This window comes from Balaenoptera physalus (genome assembly GCF_965194825.1).
Source record: "Balaenoptera physalus genome assembly, chromosome: 1".
NCBI classification, from domain to species: domain Eukaryota; kingdom Metazoa; phylum Chordata; class Mammalia; order Artiodactyla; family Balaenopteridae; genus Balaenoptera; species Balaenoptera physalus.
In genome coordinates, this window is record NC_138882.1 from 159,978,065 (window position 1) to 159,995,904 (window position 17,840).

At 53.5% G+C, this 17,840-nt stretch overlaps 2 protein-coding genes across 17 annotated transcripts in view; one reads left to right on the forward strand and one right to left on the reverse strand.

Annotated features, from left to right (window-relative positions):
• Positions 1–17,498, forward strand: part of ERI3 (ERI1 exoribonuclease family member 3) — a 128,164-nt gene extending 110,666 nt beyond the window's left edge. For all 15 annotated transcript variants that reach the window (XR_014261894.1, XR_014261895.1, XM_082455690.1 and 12 more), the window contains one exon: positions 16,973–17,498. Coding sequence is in view for 13 of the 15 variants with exons in the window: in XM_082455690.1 (XP_082311816.1) it covers positions 16,973–17,055 (83 nt within the window). In the remaining 2 variants the exon portion in view is untranslated. The remainder of the gene's footprint in view (positions 1–16,972) is intronic.
• Positions 1,351–17,834, reverse strand: LOC309657972 (uncharacterized protein; the record flags this gene model as incomplete). Of its 2 annotated transcripts, XM_082456039.1 has the most annotated exons (5): positions 1,351–11,978; positions 13,352–14,387; positions 14,754–14,861; positions 15,954–16,032; positions 17,724–17,834. In XM_082456039.1, 4 exons carry the CDS (start codon positions 17,832–17,834, stop codon positions 14,119–14,121), a joined length of 567 nt encoding a protein of 188 aa, XP_082312165.1. In that variant the 3' UTR covers positions 1,351–11,978; positions 13,352–14,118. The 2 variants fall into 2 exon arrangements, 1 of the variants encoding a protein (XP_082312165.1); XR_014261986.1 differs by lacking the exon at positions 17,724–17,834 and having other exon boundaries at positions 13,352–15,087; positions 15,954–16,963.
• Between the last annotated feature and the right edge of the window lie 6 nt (positions 17,835–17,840).

Genomic DNA, 17,840 nt, shown 5'->3' on the forward strand with positions numbered 1-17,840 from the left:
TTGGGCTGTAGCAAGAAGGACACACAGAGGACAGAATGCACCCAGCGGCTGAGCCAGCCCAGGGATATGTCACAGCACGTGGCATCCAGGACCCTGCAGCTCAGGGAGAGGTGCTGAGCCGCTCAGGCCAGCCAGCTGTGGCTGAGGGAATAGCTGTCCCAGGAGCCCCGCCAAAACTGGGTCCCCGCTGTACCCTCCCACCAGGCAGGGTTGGGAGCTGGGAGTGCTGGGGACATGTCCGGGGACATGTGTGCAAGGGGAGCTTGTCCTAATGAGGAGAACATGGCTGCTAGTTAGGCGAGGGGCGGGCAGGGAGCCGCAGAGCTGATTGAAGGCAGGGGCAGGGGTCAGACAATTAGGCCCAGATCCGGCCGTTTGATGTGAGTTCTGAGGCCTCAAAGCCTCCCTTCAGCCCGCTCCCTCCACTCCCTCCTCTCCCTCCTCTTTCCTTTCTTCTTCTGCCCAAAGGCAGGAGGGATGGAAACGCTTACTCTCACTGTTACTATTATTAAACTCTGCAGCAGGCCAGCCAGACCCCAGGACTCCTGCCCACAGGGGGCACCCCAGGCCCCCAGGAGGCTCCTTGGGCCCCAAGGGGGCATCTGGCCAGAAGCCAAGGCCAGCCCAAGGACAGGGACGAGATGAGCCCTAGGCAGGGTAACCCTGCTGCCTCTCTTGCTTCTGAGGGAGTGAATAAGGTTGCCCAGTGGGGATTTGGCCCTGGGGCTGCCGGGGCCACATCCCAGGCCCGCTTAGACCATCACCTCCTGCAGCTGCCTGGTTCTTTGCTACTCTGCCCTGGGGGTCGGGGGTTAGGGCATGGATCATTCATGCTCATACCCCGTCACACAATCTTTGTCTGCAGCAGTCACACCAGAACCTTGCCCCACAAGATAAAGATACATAGAGCCGCATGGCTCCACAGTGCTGTCACAGTCATACACCAGGGCAGGTCCCCACCCCCCATATGAGGGCCACACGTACCATCACAGGGTCCTTACACCCACAGGGTCCTGCACAAAAGCCCTGACTGTCTCTGTGGCAGGGCTCTGGGAGCTAAGCCCCTCCCCTGGGGTAGCTGGGAACCGCAGCCCAACCTGGTGTCTAGGGTGGGTGGGTACCCTTCCAGTCCCCCATCCTAGGTAATAAGCCTTGAGAGCTGGTACTGACCAGAGAGTGGGAGGAAGCCAGATTGGGGTGGGGGGGGCAGTGGGTAGAGGGAGGGTGGGAGCAGAGATAAATGTTAGCTCATTTCTTCCGTAATTAGTTACTCCCTCATCCCCGCGTTGTAATTGTGAACAAGCTGTAATGTTTAATTAGTCTGTAAATGAAACCCCAATTTCATAATGGCCTGGCTGACAGGGCTAAGTGAGCAGGGGGGGAGGCAGAGGGGAGGTAATCGGGAGGGCCTGCGGTGGGGGGGTGGGCAGCAGGCTCATGGGCTCACCTCCTCCCCTCTTCAGCCCCAGCCTGGCCTCTGTCAGGGGAGGCTCTGTGACTGATCCAGTCCTTGCCCTCCTGCCTTTAACATCCTCTCCACTGGCCCTTCTTACCAGAGAAAGGAGAGGGAAGGGAAGGGTCCTGGCATCCTCCTTCCTCCCTCCCTCCCCTTCAATTCTCTGGTTGGGATACCACAGTCACAGCCCAAGCTAGATGCTTCTGGTTGGAGAAGCTGGCTCTGGGGGGCCCAGGCCCTGTGACCCCAGCAAGGATGATCCTTCCTCCCTAGGTCCAACCTTCCCCCTCCCCAAGTCATCCTACTAAGAGGCCCTTGCTTGCTTGCCCCTGGACTTCAGGATCTGGCCCTACACCTCAAGGAGCCAGTGACTGGCATAGGACTGGCTCCTCCCCCTGCAGTCCGACTGCTAAACGGAATCAGCATCCGCGCTAGGCTGGCACCCCAGGCCAGACGTTACTCTCGGTAGGTATCTCCGCAGACTGCGATGAACCGTAGCTGCCGCAGGGGGGAGCCCCCGGCCCCATCGCGGCCTCGTCGGCCTCTGCCTGTCTCCGCCACAGCATCCTCGCCGTCTGCACGCGCCCCCGCCCCGCCTGCTGCAGCCATAAATCTCAATTTACGAGGGCGGCCCTGGTGGGGGAGGGAGGCAGCGCCGCTAATGACGGCTCCTCAGCCGGATTTTTCATGTTGCACAGTCATAAATTTTTAAGAACAGCATGGGCAGCACGTTAGCGAGTTATCGAGGCTGCCTCCACGCTGGCTGCCTAGCTCCAAGAGAACAGAGACCCGGTAGGGCAGAGGAGGCATTTGGGGCAGGGGTGGGGCCCGGCAGTCAGGCTAGCCTGAAGGCAGGGGTAAGGCTGGGCCAAGCAAGCAGGCTAGCCTGAGCCTTCTCACTGGGCGGGGTTAGTGCTGCCAGAGCAGCCCCGAGCCAAGGACAGGCACACGGGCGGGATCAGGCGTGCGGGCACACAGCCCATGGCGTTGGGAGGTGCTGACGGATGCCTCTGCTCCAGGACTTGACACCATGATGGACGGAGAGCCTGGAGACACATGGATTTTCAAAGTGGCCACTTTGAATAGAATTACACACCCCTGATCATGCGCACAATGAGGTCTCTGCCCTGGCAGAGCTACACTTGGTTCATAAACAAGGTGCCTTTTAGGATTGTCCTCAAGAACTAGGGTCCCTGGAGTCACCAAGGGAGATCCCTGGGTAAATGCCCCCACAGAGGGTTTAGATCTATGGATATGCGGGAGCCAGGAGCCTGGAGCCAGGCTGACCTCATCCTGGTTACGGCCCATCACTTCAGGTTGTGTGGTCCTGGGGAAGTCATTCACCGTCCAGGGCCTCTGTTTCTTCCTCTTTAAAATGGGGCTGATGATGGCTCCTACCTCTCAGGCTTACTGTGAGGCTTACTGTGAAAGTACTGTAACATCCTGCGTACAGGTTAGCTCGTTCCGTCTATTTAGATCTCTGGGGAGGGATCTCCCCAGAGAGAGATTCGCTCTTGTGCGGTCATTCACTCAGCAGGTGTTTGCTGGCGTCTCGTGGGTGCCCCGTCCAGTGCTGGGTTTTCAGAGGTGAGGCAGGTTCCTTCCTGGGGGGTGATGTGAGCATTGTGGCCGAGGCCGGTCAGTGTCCCCAGCCCTGGCCTTCCACGGGCACACCTAAGCTTCAGGGTGCTAAGGTCCGCACTGGCCCCCTCAGAAGCCTCCAGGCCAGACGCTCGCCTGAGTTTCCTGATCTGTGCAGTTGAAGGTTCATAATCTTGACCGCCTCTCCGGTGTCGCAGGCGCAAGGTCAGGCCATCAGATGCTGCTCAAGTCGGCAGAGGTGGTGTGAGCGTGTGCTTGAGTCCGGGTGTTCAGGAGGACTCTGTGCTAATCCGCCGGGACAGATGCTGGTCATTCAGGGAGAAGAGCGCTCCCTTCTCAAGCCTCTCTCCTCGTGCCCCGTGCGCGGCAGCACAATGCCCTCCCTCATTCTCTGGAACCTGCCATGCCTTCCCTCACCTCAGGGCCTTCCCACGTGGCTTTATTTTCCTTGGGAGCCCCCATTCCCACCCTTGGCCTAATCAAGTCCCGCTCCTCCTGCAGAGCACAGCTCAGTTTGCTTTTCAGGGAAGCTTCCCTGACTCGTAGCCTTGGTCAGCGCCCCTCCTCTGTGCACTGCGCCTTTGGAGCATCCCGTCACAGTCCTCATTAAGAGGTTGTTTAGTGCCTCTCTCCCCCACTAGATTGTAAGTTCCCTGAGGGCAGGAATTTATGTCTGTTTTGTTCAGCTTGTATCCCCAAAGCATAACATAGTGTCTGACTCTTGTGGGTAGATGGTGAGTAAAATGTGTTGTTCTGAATTGAGTTAAATTGAGCTGAGATGGCCCGGCCCACCCCTGGGTGCCAGGGCAGGGGGAGGGAGCTAGGGAAGTGCCTGGAGCTGAGGTGGTTCCCATTAGTCCTCATGATTAATTCACAGCCACACTGTGATGGAGTGGGCTTGTCCCCAGTCAGCGCCTCCGCTGGGGCCCACCTGTTAGCGACAAACAAACAAAGGGGATAAATAATGCATTGGGAGCTGAGCCAGGCAAGGCATCAGTATTGAAATTAATAGGGATTAGCTGAGCAGCTTGAGGATGAAATATTTACCAGGTGGGACTGGGCTTAGGGAGGGCAGCCCCCCCTCCCAGAGTCCCCAGGCATCGCCAAGCCCTTCTCCAGGGCATCATTGGCGGGGAGTACGGAGCCCCAGCGCCACAACTTCCGCCCCCAGATGTCTTGGTTCAGGACAAGCTGGCCAGGTCACTTGAGAGCTCAGGTCCCAGCCAGTCTCCCGGCACAGCAGGTCCTGAGGAAATGAAGGTACTAAGAAGGAGTGGAGGTGGGGAAGGGGCCGAAGCCACCGGCACGTTGGAATCTGAGGAAGGACCGTGACTGATTTTCAGGGCCTGGGCCTGTCTGGGCTTAAGGTGGCAGATGTCACGGCTGGAGTAGGCTCACCTGTGATCTTGTCCCTCCACCCTTCCCTCTTTCTTTTCCTCCAGTCCTTCCTTCCCTACACTTAATACATATTTACCGAGGGCCTCTGTTGAGGTAAACTTAGTGCCCCCAAAGGGTTTGTGGTCCAGCAGGGAGTGACAGAGGCAGTCACATGGAGGAACATGGGTGCTGTGGGAACACACAGAAGGGGTTCCTAACGCCTGCATGGGGGCGCAGGTAAGGCACCTCAGGAAACCACAGCACGCCTCCATCCCTCAGGATAGACGAGGGGGCGCTCCAGCTGAGCAGTGGAGGAGGAGCTTCCCAGGCAGAAGGAAGAGCCCATGAAAAAACACGTGAGGGAGAAGCGCCAGAACTCCGTGGTCCAACAGGAGAGTGGGAAGGATGAGGCCAGAGGGGGACACCTGGGCAGATCCCCAGAACTTAATGTAGAAGTTTGGATGCTATCCTGAGAGCAGTGAGGCACCGTTGGAAGTGGTGGTGATGGTTGTCGTTTTAATTATTAACTCTTAAACTTTTTACTTGGAACTCATTTTACATTTGCAGAAGCCTTTCTTACCCAGCTTTCCCTAGTGTTAACATCTTACCCAATCATAGTACAACTATCACCACCAGGCCATTAACATTGGTATTACTTCACTGTTAACTAAACGAAAGGCCTTACTTCAGTTTCACCGGCATTTCTACTGATATCCTTTTTCAGTTCCAGGATCATTGAAGGGGTTTAAGACAGGCAGTGAAATGACCAGATTTGTGGCTTAGAAGGATGCTATAGAGGAGATTGGCAGGGGCACTAATGTCACCTGGATGAGGGAGGGTGGTGCCCTGGACCAGGGTGGTGGTAGTAGGAATACAGGTTTAGAAACTATGGGGAAATATATGGTAAATAAAGCTTAGGGGTGGATAAGTTTGCCCAGGGAGAGTGCAGAGAGTAAAAAGGGAAGAAGGCCAACGACCACTCTGAGCAACACCCACCTCTTAGGGGTAGTCAGGAGAAAAGGCAGGCGCGGACAGGGGAGCTGGAGGAGGGTAGTGGAGAAAAGGTGGTGTCACTGAAACCGAGGGAAGAGTTTCAAGGCATGAGTCAGTCCACTGGGTTGATCTAAACCTGAAAAGCTTCCATTGGACTTCAGCCCCATGAGGCCATAAGGATTGTTAGAGAAAGCAGTTTGGTAAGGCGCTGCTGGGGGAAATCAGATCGCAGGGTGGGAAAGGAGGAAATGAGACCTTTGGCTACGAAAGGGAGGAAAGATTGGGTCTTAGCCACATGGGAAAAGGGAAAAGGAATTAAAGGGAGCTTGTTTTTAAAGATGAGAGAGATTTAATATATTTACATGTTTTCATGAAGGAACCAGTGCAGAAGAAGCAACTGAAGCTATATCAGAGAGAAAGGGGGTTACTCACAAAGTAAGACCCCTGAAAAGGCAGTCGAGTTAGACTCCAGAAACCAGGTGGAGTGGGGGGATGGGCTTCAGAAGTGACATCAGGACAGTTCCTCTTTTGTATCAGGATGAAAGGCGAGGATTGGCACAGGTGCAGGGGTGTGGCTTCTGTGTTTCCTGTGAAGTAGGAGATGAGGTTGTGTGGCTGAGAGGGTAGGGCGATGTTGGGGGTAGGGAGTTTGAGAGTTGTGGAAAGTAGAGAAAGTTGGAAATTGAACTAGGGAGAAAGGGAGAGAGAGCATGCGCACTGATCAGGCACATAGGAAATGGGGCGGTTTTATACACCCAGTTGAGGTTGATGACTATGATTTTATGAGTTGCGTGAATCTGTAAGGTTTCGGTTTTCTCTAGTCACACTCAGCTCAGGTGTAAGCATAGAGAAGGCAGAGTTTGGGTTTTTCCAGGCAAGGGTGATGGGAGAAAAGGGGAGCAAGAGAGTTGAGACGATTGGCAAGAAAGGACTAAGATGGTGGACCATGGAATCCAAGCTCCAAAGCGAGGTGTATCAGTTATGTTGCTAGGACAGAAACTGCTTGGTATGTACCCAATAGCCATTGACCTTCTTTCTCACCAAATAGAGCCCCTGGATAATTAGGGGCAGCAAGGTGTACCCAGTTAAAAGACTACTTTTTTTTTTAGTTTCTCATACAGCTGGATATGGTTATGTCTCTGAGTTCTGGCTAGTGAGATAAAAGGAAAAGTGTGTGGGTCCTCCAGGAACAGTACTGAAAGGGAAATGACTTAGCTGGAAAGTACATTATTCTTGCTTTTTCCTTCTTCCTCTTTCCTAAAACGTGGACGTGATAATTGGAGCTTCAGCAGCCATTTTGGACCATAAGATAACCTGGAAATTGGAAACGACATGCTAAGAAGGGCAGGGGAGAAAGAAGCCTTGAGTCTTGTGATTTTGTGTTGCCATGGGACTTTGAAAAAGTCAACTTAAATTGCAAGTCAGAGACATAAAATCCTTTCTCAGTAAAGTTGTATTTTCTTCCCTCTGTTTTCACCTGGGTTCCCACCTAAGCTTGACTCTTTTAGCCTTTATGGTAACATGGCCTGTGTCCTGAGATACAGCAGGAGACAATTTGAGCAAATGGTTTTTTTGTTTGTTTGTTTGTTTTATAAATTTATTTATTTTTGGCTGCTTTGGGTCTTTGTTGCTGCACGTGAGCTTTCTCTAGTTGTGGCGAGCGGGGTCTACTCTTCGTTGCGGTGCACAGGCATCTCATTGCGGTGGCTTCTCTTGTTGCGGAGCACGGGCTCTAGGCACGCAGGCTTCAGTAGTTGTGGCACGCGGGCTCAGTAGTTGTGGCGCATGGGCTTAGTTGCTCCGCGGCATGTGGGGTCTTCCCGGTCCAGGGCCCAAACCCGTGTCCCCTGCATTGGCAGGCGGATTCTTAACCACTGCGCCACCAGGGAAGCCCTGAGCAAATGTTTTAAGAGAGCATAACAAGGGTTACCAGCTTCCTAGCCTGAAATAGTGTCCTCATTGCCCTTTGCCTCCCTTCATTTGTTTGGTCATTCTCTTTCCTGCCTTTACATTCTGTATGTTAGTAAGCTTTTGGCTACAAGAAAAAGAAAACCCAATTTAAATCTTAAATAATAAGAGGGTTTATTCCCTCACAGAAGAGGTAAGGTGATCCTAGGGTTGGTTAATTCAGCATCTCAACAATGTCATCAAGGACCCAGATTTTTTTCCATTGTTCTGTTCTTTTATCTTCAGCATGTTCTTCACAGGCTAACTCCCCTCAAGGTTGGAATATGGCTTCTGCAGTCCCAGACATTATGTGCAGACGTGAAAACATCCAGCAGAATATACAGGACTATTTTCCCCTCATGGTTCTCTTCGTAAGAGTGAAGAAATTTTCCTTGAAGGTCTTTGAGCAAACTTACCATCATATCCCAGTAGCCAGAACACTTGGCCCCTCCTAAATCCATGGCTGGCAAGGGGGTAGGATCCGCACAAATGGCTCAGACCACGGAGGTTTCCCTGGGTCAGGGAGGGAGGAGCGGGCTCTGCCAGCTTCGCAGAAGGGGAGTGGCTGTTGGGTAAGCAGTCAAAAGTGGACGGGGAAAAAGGTGAACACAGGAGGGGGATGTATCTGGAGATACTAGGGATGTAAACGGTTTCAAGGTTCCAGTGAGAGGAAAGAAAAAGCATATTATCGTCAGTAACTGGGAATATTTGAATTTAACATTTCAAAGGTAGCACAGTGGAGGATGTTAACAAGGTGGAGGGTGTGACTGTGGAAATGGGTGAAAATAAGATATAACGGAGACGGTTGTTAGTGCTGAGGTCAAAGAACAAGAGGCTGGCGGCAAGTTTCTCAAAGGTCAGGATGTAGGGGCTGTGACAGGCAGGGCTCTCGAGAAGGAGGTGGCCGTGGTCTGGATTGATAGCACATGCTCACAGGAAAGGCCTCAGATATGCTGCTGGCACATGGGTCTGGGGCCAGGTCACAGGTGCCTGGGGCATACACACAAGTAGCCTAACCTCTCCCTATCCCTGTGTCTCCATTTTGGAAAGAATCTGCCCTGATTGGTCAGGCCACTCTGGAAGGGTGTGAAGCCCTGTCACCTTCCTGTTGGAGCCACTCAAGGACCCCCAGAAGACAGTCCCACAGGAGACCCCTAGGGACAGGGTCAGGTGGGAGCTCGGTTGGGGCAGAAGTGGCTGCCAAGTACGGCAGAGGTGCTCAGCTGTTCTCAGTAGCCACCTCTTCCCCTCTCCCCTCTCCCCTCCCAGGCCAGGTCCCCTTCACTTTGCCGTAGGTTATCAGGCACTTTTATCTGTGGCGTCCAGAGCCAAAAGAAGGGCAAGGCTCTTGGCCCCTCTACCTGGATGGGGCCTTGGCTGGGGATGAGTTGGGGGAGGCGGGCACCCGTTGTAATGGCCAGAGCAGCCGCCCTGTTACTACGGCGTATTTCACTTTTAATTCTGACATATAATGTAATGATCTTTTTTAAGGCCCGATGATATTATCTGCCTGACTAGATTATTGAGTCTTCATCATCTCCAGATAAATTTATGGCCAGGACGAGGCTCAGGATTTATCATCAGTCAATAGAGCTCGATACTCTAACAAGGCGTGTAATAAGATATACATATTTAATGATCCAAGGGGAGGAGCGCTAATGGGGACCCAGAGTGAGTGGTCCACGAGCCAGGGCTCTGCCCTAGGGCTGCCATAGCTGGAGGGGCGTGGATGTGGTCTTTGCCCCGTGGTCCCCAACTCTGGTCGTCCTCAGGACTGCCTCAGTCTCCTCCTTGTCAAGACCCTGAGGGAGAGGCACTAGGGACAGTGTCAGAGCTGGGGCCCAGAGGGCATACACGCGCCCCACTGGGAACTCCTCTCCCTGCTTCCAGGCATTGGAGGGGTTGGGGTGTCCTTAGACCTGTACGTCCAGGCCCCTGAGCATGAGGGTGGGCCCACAAAGGGAGGGAGTGCCGCGGCTATGTGCCCAGCCCGCGCTGATGGTGACGGATGGTTTTTCATTACAGCCTCTCAGGTCCTGCCCGCGCCCTGTGTGGAAATTCTATTTATTCCCTAATTTGTAAAAATTCCCTCTTTATCTGATCCCAATCAGGGCGGGGTAATTGGCTCTCTGGGGCAGCGGCTGGGGTCCTTGATGAAGAGCTATGTGGATGTACCCAGCCCGGCCCCCGCCCAGCCCGCCACCAGGGCCCACAATTAATAATGATTTGCAAATGGCAGACAAGCAATAACACAGAAAGATGTGGCATCCGCGCTGCCTCTTCATTTCCTCCCCTCGCAGATATAAATGGCCACAGAACAAAAACCCAGCACTATAAATTCTGGAATTAGTTATTCACCGGGATAAATGGGGCCTGGAGCCACCAGCCCCTCTCCCGCCACCCTTCTTGCCTACTTTCCCCAATCCGAGTCTGTCCCCAGGTGTGTTCCTGAGCCTGGCCCCTGGCTCCTCTGCATCTTTGGCTCCCAGCTCAGTTCCCCAGCTGCCTCTTAGACCCTTCTCCGCCACTCTAGCTGCCCCTTCCTGTGTGGCCCAGAATTGGGAGTGGACACTCGGGTCTGTAGCTTCCTCAGCCTCCACCTCTTCTCATTGACCTCTCTGGCTGCCCAGTCTGGCTCCTGTCCCCACTCTGCCCTGGGGTTTAAATGAAGTTGATATGTCCTGCCAGTCCTGGGAGTCTGGACCTGGGTTAGTCTTGGGTGTCTTCTTTGGCATTTGGGACCTGTCCAGTCATTTGCCTGGCCAGGTTTGAGTTGGGCTCCTGGTGGCCAGATGTCCTGTAAGTGATGCTGTGCTTACTGGTCAGGCTGTTGTGGGCTGTTGGCACAGGCGTTTCTGGGCACTGTGCCCTCTCGGCCAGGCGCATCCTCTCCCCGCCCCCCAAGTGGCTGTGAGCTGGCGGGTAATGGGCGTGTAATGGCCTCATTTCCATGCCCGGCCTCCAGAAGCGGCGGTAAGTGTTTGATTGCCTTAATTTCCAAACACATCATTATCCCAGCTTTACCAGCGCTTAATAAACACTTTATGAGGATTTTTTTAAAAACATCTTCGGTCCGCATACTTCTCCGAAGTGATAAACTCTAATTAAGTCTAATATTTAAAAATATGGTAATGGTGAGTTGTTTGAATAAGTGGACTGCATTTCTGTAATTTCATTATTACGTAAAACACGCTAATTATTTGGAGCGCGCTTATTACGGAGAGAGAAATCGCCTGCTAATCAAGATGAAATTGCCTTTTCCCCTTATTGTGGAACCACCGTCATCCTTCACCATCAGCCCTGTGGCACCTCCGGGCACCTCGGTGGGGTGGAGGGGGGATGCAGGGAGGGGCTGGAAGAAGGGGTCACTTTGGAGTTGAGGCTATAACAGCCCCACCTGGGGGGAGGGGGAGGGAGCCGTGGGAGCCGTGTCGGTGGGGAGAAGGGAATCTATGTCTGGAGGGTGTGTCGGGTGGGCCAAGGTCACCCTGTCTGGGGGCCCAGGGGACTCTGTGGGTCCTATCTGGGACAAGGAGCAGGGGTTGGGGGATATCAAGGTATTTCTGTTGGAATAACAATATTATTATTGGATATTATTGGAATAACGACACCAATACTACTAATAATAACTAACCCAGCCACCGTTTTAAGCACTTCACAAATAAAAACTCATTTCATCTTTTTAACAACCCTCTGAGGGAAGTAGTTGCTATAATTATCATTATTATTCCCATTTTAGAGAAGAAGAATCCAAAAACAGAGGTTAAATAAAGTACAGTAATTTGCTCAAGTTCACAGTTACTAAGTGATGGAGGTTGGATTCGAACCCAGAATCTAAGGATATACAGGGGCCCTCTGCTGGTTTAGTCCTAAATTCCCTGCCTTGGCTTCCTTTCTTCTGAGTTCCTATTTGCTGTCGTGCCCTGAATTGCACCCAGCCATGGCTTGAGATGCGGGCCCCCAGCACCGAGTTGCCGATTTAGCAATAAAAACATCGGAACATCAGTTAAATTAGAATTTAAACAGATAAACAGCAAATAATCTTTTTAGTATAAGTGTGTCCCATGTGGGGCTGGGGACATATTTGATCCGGCAGTCCCACTGACACTTTGCACTCAGGCACGCTGCTGCCAAGGTGTCCTAACAGACAGACAGAAAGAGGTGGAAACAAGATGAGGTTCTAGAATGTCGACATGCGCCAGGTTCTTGCTCTCTTTTCCTTGTCATGGTTCCTGCTCCTTGTGCTGTTCTCTCCACCCATCTTCGCTCCGTGGGCTCCAGCCCCGTTCCTCACCAGCACCTGGAGATCACTCATCAGGTGTGTTGCCAGGCTGAGCTTTTTAAGCAGGAGGCCTCAGGTTGTGTCTATGTCTTCCTTTAGGCCACACTGCCTCACAGCCCTGTAAGGTCAGCGGCTTGTCACCCTGCTGCTCCAGGTGTCCTCTCAATCTGGTTTGCTTCTTTGATCATTTCACGTTCATTCTCTTTCCTGGCTCCGACAGATCCATGTGTGGGGATGGTATATAAGATAGAGGCATCGTTTCAAAAGCATGGGGCAGGTGTGGACAGTTTGATCAATGGTGACAGGACAACTGGCTGTCCACTAGGGGAAAAATAAAGTTAGATCTTCTACTTCTCACCACATACAAAAGTAAATTCCAGACAGATTAAAAAGTTAAATAGAAAAAGTATTCAAAGAAAATACATGATAGTTTTCTAATAACACTGGGATAGAGAAGGCCTGTTTAAGCAAGATATAAAGCCCAGAAGCCGTAAAAGAAATGCCTGATAAGTTTAGGTGTCTCATAGAAATCTCAAGACCTAATACATCCGAAGGTACGTCCATCACTGCCCCAAACCTGCACCTTCTCTGGTTTGCCTCATCTCAGTGAGTGGCACTCAGATCCTAGACGCGTCCCTCCTCCAGCCCTCCCAGCCCCCTCATTAAGTCTTGCTCATTCTATTTCCTAAAAATCTCTTGCCTCCATCTGCTTCTCCACATCACCAGTATATCTCCACCTCCATTTCCACTGCCACTGGCCTAGTTCTGGGCCACCATTTCTGGCCTGGACCAGAAATACATAGTAGAGAGTCTGCTAGTTGCTGTCTCTGCCTTCCGCGTTAACACCTCTAATCCTTGAAAGATAATTCTGAAACACAAATCGGGTCCTGTCATGCTCCTCCTCAAACATGTGAGTCTCCCCATCATTCCCAGAACAATGAAATTATAAGCTCCTTAGTCTGGCATTCGGGGCTCTGCAGGGTTTGTTCTAGACGGCCACTGCTGACCTTGCAGCCTTCGTCTCGCCGCTCCCCTGCCTCTTATTCTTCATCATCCCCCACCTGCTCAACTTAAATTTGTGGGGGACACTCCACATTTCCCCTCCAGAAATGTGCCTGTGCTGTTCCGTATGCTGAGAACTCCTCCCCACCTCAACCCCAACTTGCTGGCCGGCCCTCTCTGCATGTTTAACTTCGTCCTCCCAGGAACCCTTTCCTGATCCTTGGACTGAACAAAGTGCCCTTTTTTGTGCCTCCTTCTCTCATAGCACTGTTCACACTGCACCACTTACAGATGCAGTCTCTGAGCTCCTCGAGGGCAGGGAGCTACAGAGTCTGCAGCCCTGTGGCCCAGCATGGCCCTGTGCAGCCGGCACACAGAAGGTGTCAGTGTGTATTTGCTGAATGAATGAGTGCATGAATAGATGGCCTTCCAAGAGCTTCCTTGGGTCCGTTCCCTCCTGAGGGTGGCCCTGGCCCAGGCTCTGCATCCTGTCCTCTACCGTTCAATTCCCAGACAAGTGCAGCCAACTGGAGCGTGTCAGCCTCAGGTGGTTGCCCTGTGTGTGTTCTCACCGGCTGTCCTAAGCGATCTGAGCCACCCTTCCACTAGCAGCTATTTTGCCAAGCAGATATTTGACTACCCTTGGAGCCAACCAGCAAGCTCATCCTTTGTTAGGTGCTGGCCCCACTCACCTCTCTGAGGGGTTTATGCAGCCGACCCCCCCCATTACAGCCTTGGCAACATAAAAACATTAAGAATTAATTCCAACATTAGGAATATTAATGCCCCCCAAAAGAAGAGGGCAGTCTTGTCACAAGTTGATGTTCCTGCAGGAACATAAAAACAGGTTAGTCTTCTAGAATTTGGAGGTGAGGAAGACCTACTCTTGGAGGCCTCCATTGTGGGCACAAGGCTCCCTGCCCCCGACCCCAGAACAGCCTCAGGTTGGCCTCAGTAGCTCAATGACGTGCCACAAGGTGGGGCTGCTGATGCAGGTGGCCCCAGAGCTTCGAGCAGAGGACTTTCTGGGAGGCTCACCCGGTGCTCTCTCTGAACTTATGGTCTATTAAAAGCCCAGATTTGTCTCTGTGCTGATCAGTGGGTTGCACTGACTCTTAGGTCGGCTTTCAGGGCTGTCTTCCCCAGTCTGGGTCTCTCTTCATTGTGGTGGACCAGTTGCAACAAGTTAAGACTCCAGAATCCCCAGTGGACAGGGTCAGTAGTCAGAGTTTGTGGTGCGAGTGACAAGTGGTTTCACCAAGTGTGCTGGCCCCTGTGTCATCTGTGCCACAGATTGTACAGTATACACCTTCTCACCATTGGGTCATCCAGAAAACTAGCATCCTTGCCTTCCCTTCAAGAAGAGAGGAGGTATTCCAAACATACAGCATGTGCAGACATGTGGGTGTATCACTGTTCAGTCCTCCCAGTAACACTGAGGTAGTATCTGTTGTCACCCCTAGTGAACCTGAAGTTTGGAGAAACTCGGCACTTGCCGCAGGGCACACAGCCAGTGGGCGAAGTTAAGACTACAAACAGGTCTGACTCCAAAACCCACTTTGTCATTTTCAGAAAACATAAGTGGTTCCTTGAGGTTGGAATCCAGGCGTTGGGGGTAGAGAGTGACGGGGGTGAGACCAGAGATAGCAGGGATCTGTTTTTGCAGGGCCTTTAACTTGAAGTCATAATAAGGAGTGTGTAGACTTGAAAGTGAGGGCAGGGGAGCCACTAAAGGGATTTAAAGAGAAAAGAACGTGATCAGATTTGTGTGAGAAAGATCACTTTGGCTGTAAGAGAATGGATTAAAGGGAAAAGAAAGAGGACCAGCTGCTGTTGTAAGAGCAGGAGATGATGGGGTCTGGACTGGGAAGTGGTGCCAGAATGAAGGGAAGTAGATGATGAGACAGAGAAGAAGATAAAGCCTGCAGTTCACGCTTGATTGGATTTGGGGGGAAGGCAGGATGTCAAGCTTGAATCAGGTTTCTTCTGGGACATTTGGGAGTGCCATTCACTGGGATGGAGAACACAGGGGAGAGAAGGAGCTTGGGGGAGAAAATTAGTTCACTGCTGGATGTTTTGAGTTTGTATAGATACCTAGGAAGAGATGTTCCAGAGGCGTTTGGATCTGTGGTCTGGAGCTCAGGAGAGAGGCCCAGACTGGAGACAGCAATTTGCAGAAGCTCAGGATGTGGATGAAGCCATCTGGTGTGTAGAGTGGGGAGAGGTCAGGGGCGAGACTGGGGCACATGGACCTTTGCCCAGCTCCAGACGAGGCACAGGTGGGAAGTCAGTGCTCCCCCACTGGATGGCTGGTGGCCTCGGGGGAGGAGCTGGGCACATTCACTTGGGCCAGGGGAGGTAGATTGAGCAATTTGTCCAGCAATGAGGGAGGAGCCAGATGAAGTCAATAGAAAACTAATTTTCTTTTCTGCTGGAAGAAATGAGGTGTGTGGCCGCTGGGTAATTGCAGATAACGAGGGGACTTATTCTTAATATGCACAGCGGCCACGGTCCCCAGAGTGCCGGAGACAGCAAGGATCGGAGGGGCCCTGACAAGGCCAGATTTATTTGGGAAGAAAATCACCTATCGTAGCCCTTTCAACGGTGCCGTGACAGCCCCTGGACCCTGTCATAAACCCTCCCCACTCCTGGGGCCCGCCCCTCCTGCACAGCCATTCCTGCCCCATTCCCCTTCCTGTCGACTGGCTAGCTCCTCCCGTCACAGCCCCCTCCCTCCACCCTCTACCCCCACAGCACAGGCATACACACTAAGGGAGACAAATGACGGGGCCTCAGCTGAGCGGGGCGCGTGTCCGGCCCATAAACCATGGGGATGGGTCACGTCTGGAGTTGCCATGGCCGCCACTACCCACCCATCTGTCTTCTCACTGTTCCGCCTCAGACCAGCCTTCATGGCTTCCCAAGCACCTAGAGGAACAAGGTGTCCTGGGTCCTGGGTCACCTGTCCATGCCCACATCCACCGTAGCTACATTTATATTGAGCTGAGAGACAGGACCCCGTGTGACTTGTCTGGCCTGACCCAGAGAGCTCGTCTGCTGTGCGCCGGGTCTGCAGAGCTGGTGTCTGGCTGATGATACAGGGCCTGGCCTGACCAGACTCCTCCCACTCCCACAGTCTTTTTCTAGCTCTGGTGGGTCCCCTTTCCTGGTCTAAGGTCCTGGCAAGGGCAGGCTGGGAGCTCAGCACAAGGCGTTGTTCCTTGACAGACGCAGGGGCCTCCTGACCCCACCTTGACCTTACCACCCCCACACCTGATTATGACATCGACGTACGATACTTCTGCCACCACGGCATCGACCCCACGAGGGCGGTGGCAGCTGAGGTCCTGGTTATGGCACAGGAGCAGAGCACCTATGGGAGGTGGGAGGGGGATGGAAGAAGAGGCAGTTGAGGGAGTCGGGGCCCATGACCATGATACTGAGGCTCCAGGAGTACCTGTTCCTGTGGCCACCGGGGTCTAGGACAGTTTTCACCATGGAGTTTCTCACGGCAGTCAATACTGCTGTGACAGGGTCTGGCAGGTGCAGATGTCTTTAATCTGAGATATGGCCAGAGACAGGGCTGAAGCCTGCCGGGGTGGGAGAGGCAGGGCTTGGGCTGAGCTACACAGGCGTGTCTGGTAGAAGGCTGCCGGCCAGGGTGTTAAGAGGACCACAGACCTGGCCCCTCTCCACTGGCCTGGGCTGCACAGGAGCAGGCGCCCAGGCAGTAGCTGCTGGAGCACGTGAGCCTGGGACCCTGGCCTGGAAGTGCCGAGGCTTGTGCCTTGTCACCAGTGATTATGGCCTGGGCCACATCTCCCACACACATGCAAGTGCCGGCAAAGTCACCCTGGCCGTGGGCGTGATGAATGGCCGCACAGTAATGAAATGGAGACATCAAGACGGGTGGCGGGAAGACGGAGTGTGGCGGACGGGCCGTCCCCACGCGGTGGCAACAAGAAGGATCGCCCAGCGGCCGGGGGCCGTCAAGGGAGAAATTACACATTTACTCTGCCTTTTTCTTACTGCGACGGTGCCCATACATCACCGCTGGGGCCAGGGAGGGACACGCTGGCCAATTTCCAGCATGAATTATGGGACTCAGAAGCATTGAGACCAGGCTTCTTGCTGGCCCAGCATCACCCGGCCCAACCTGAAGCTGGAGTTGCTGCCACCTGGGGATAGGACCCACTGGTTTAGAGCCTATGGCTCCTGAATCTGAACCTGCCTCCCACCCCCACCTGTGTACCTCTGGGCCCACTGGGGAAGGCTCTGGGGCCCATCTAAATGTCTTCTCTTCCTCTTTTTAGATGACTGCAAGAACATTGCCAACATCATGAAGACACTCGCATACCGAGGCTTCATCTTCAAGCAGACATCAAAGCCGTTCTGACTGGCCGAGGATGGGATGGGGCAGGACAGGGTAGCTGCTTGGCCCAGCCCAAAACCCTCCTCTCCCTCACCAGAGGGGCAATGGGAGAGTGGCACAGCTCTACGTCCAGAGTGTCCCCCAGCCCGCCCTGTGGGCTTGTGTCCTGGGTAAGGCTTGGCCACTTGGCCCCTCTGGAACAGACACTTTGTGCCCCCTACCCCCTCCCCTCAACCTCAGCCCAGTATCAGGCCCTCCCATTGTGGGCCTGGGCTGGGGGACCTCCTCCTCACTGTCTCCTCCCAGTACAGGCTTCTTGCTGGGGCCACCAAGCCCCCCTGTGCCCCCTCCCATCTGTAGTGCATGGTGTGTGGTGCCCCCAGGGCTCCAGGACAGATCAGGCCCCACCTTGTGTCTACCCCCATCCCCGCTGTGAACGTGCCACTGAATAAAGTCGGGGAAACGAGGCCCTGGGTGTGTGTGTGGACCAGGCAGTGCCGTGCCTGACACTGGATGTGCAGGGGTTAGAGCATATGCCAGGCTGCCCTGTGCTCAAGGCCACCAGTAGAGCTGGCAGTCTGGAGCACCTAGGGTACCCACAGCGAATATGCACAGGGCCCTGGGGACTGTCTGAGCACAAGGCTGTGTTCAAAGCAGCCGGTATCTACGGTCACTGCTGTGTGTGAACCAACCTGAGTGCAGAACCACGGGTGTTCCCGGATACAGGTGTTTGGGCAAAGCTGGTCAGTGGTTAAAGGGCTGCTAAGGGCCTCAGTGCAGGCAAGCCCCAGCGCCATCCCCATGGAGTG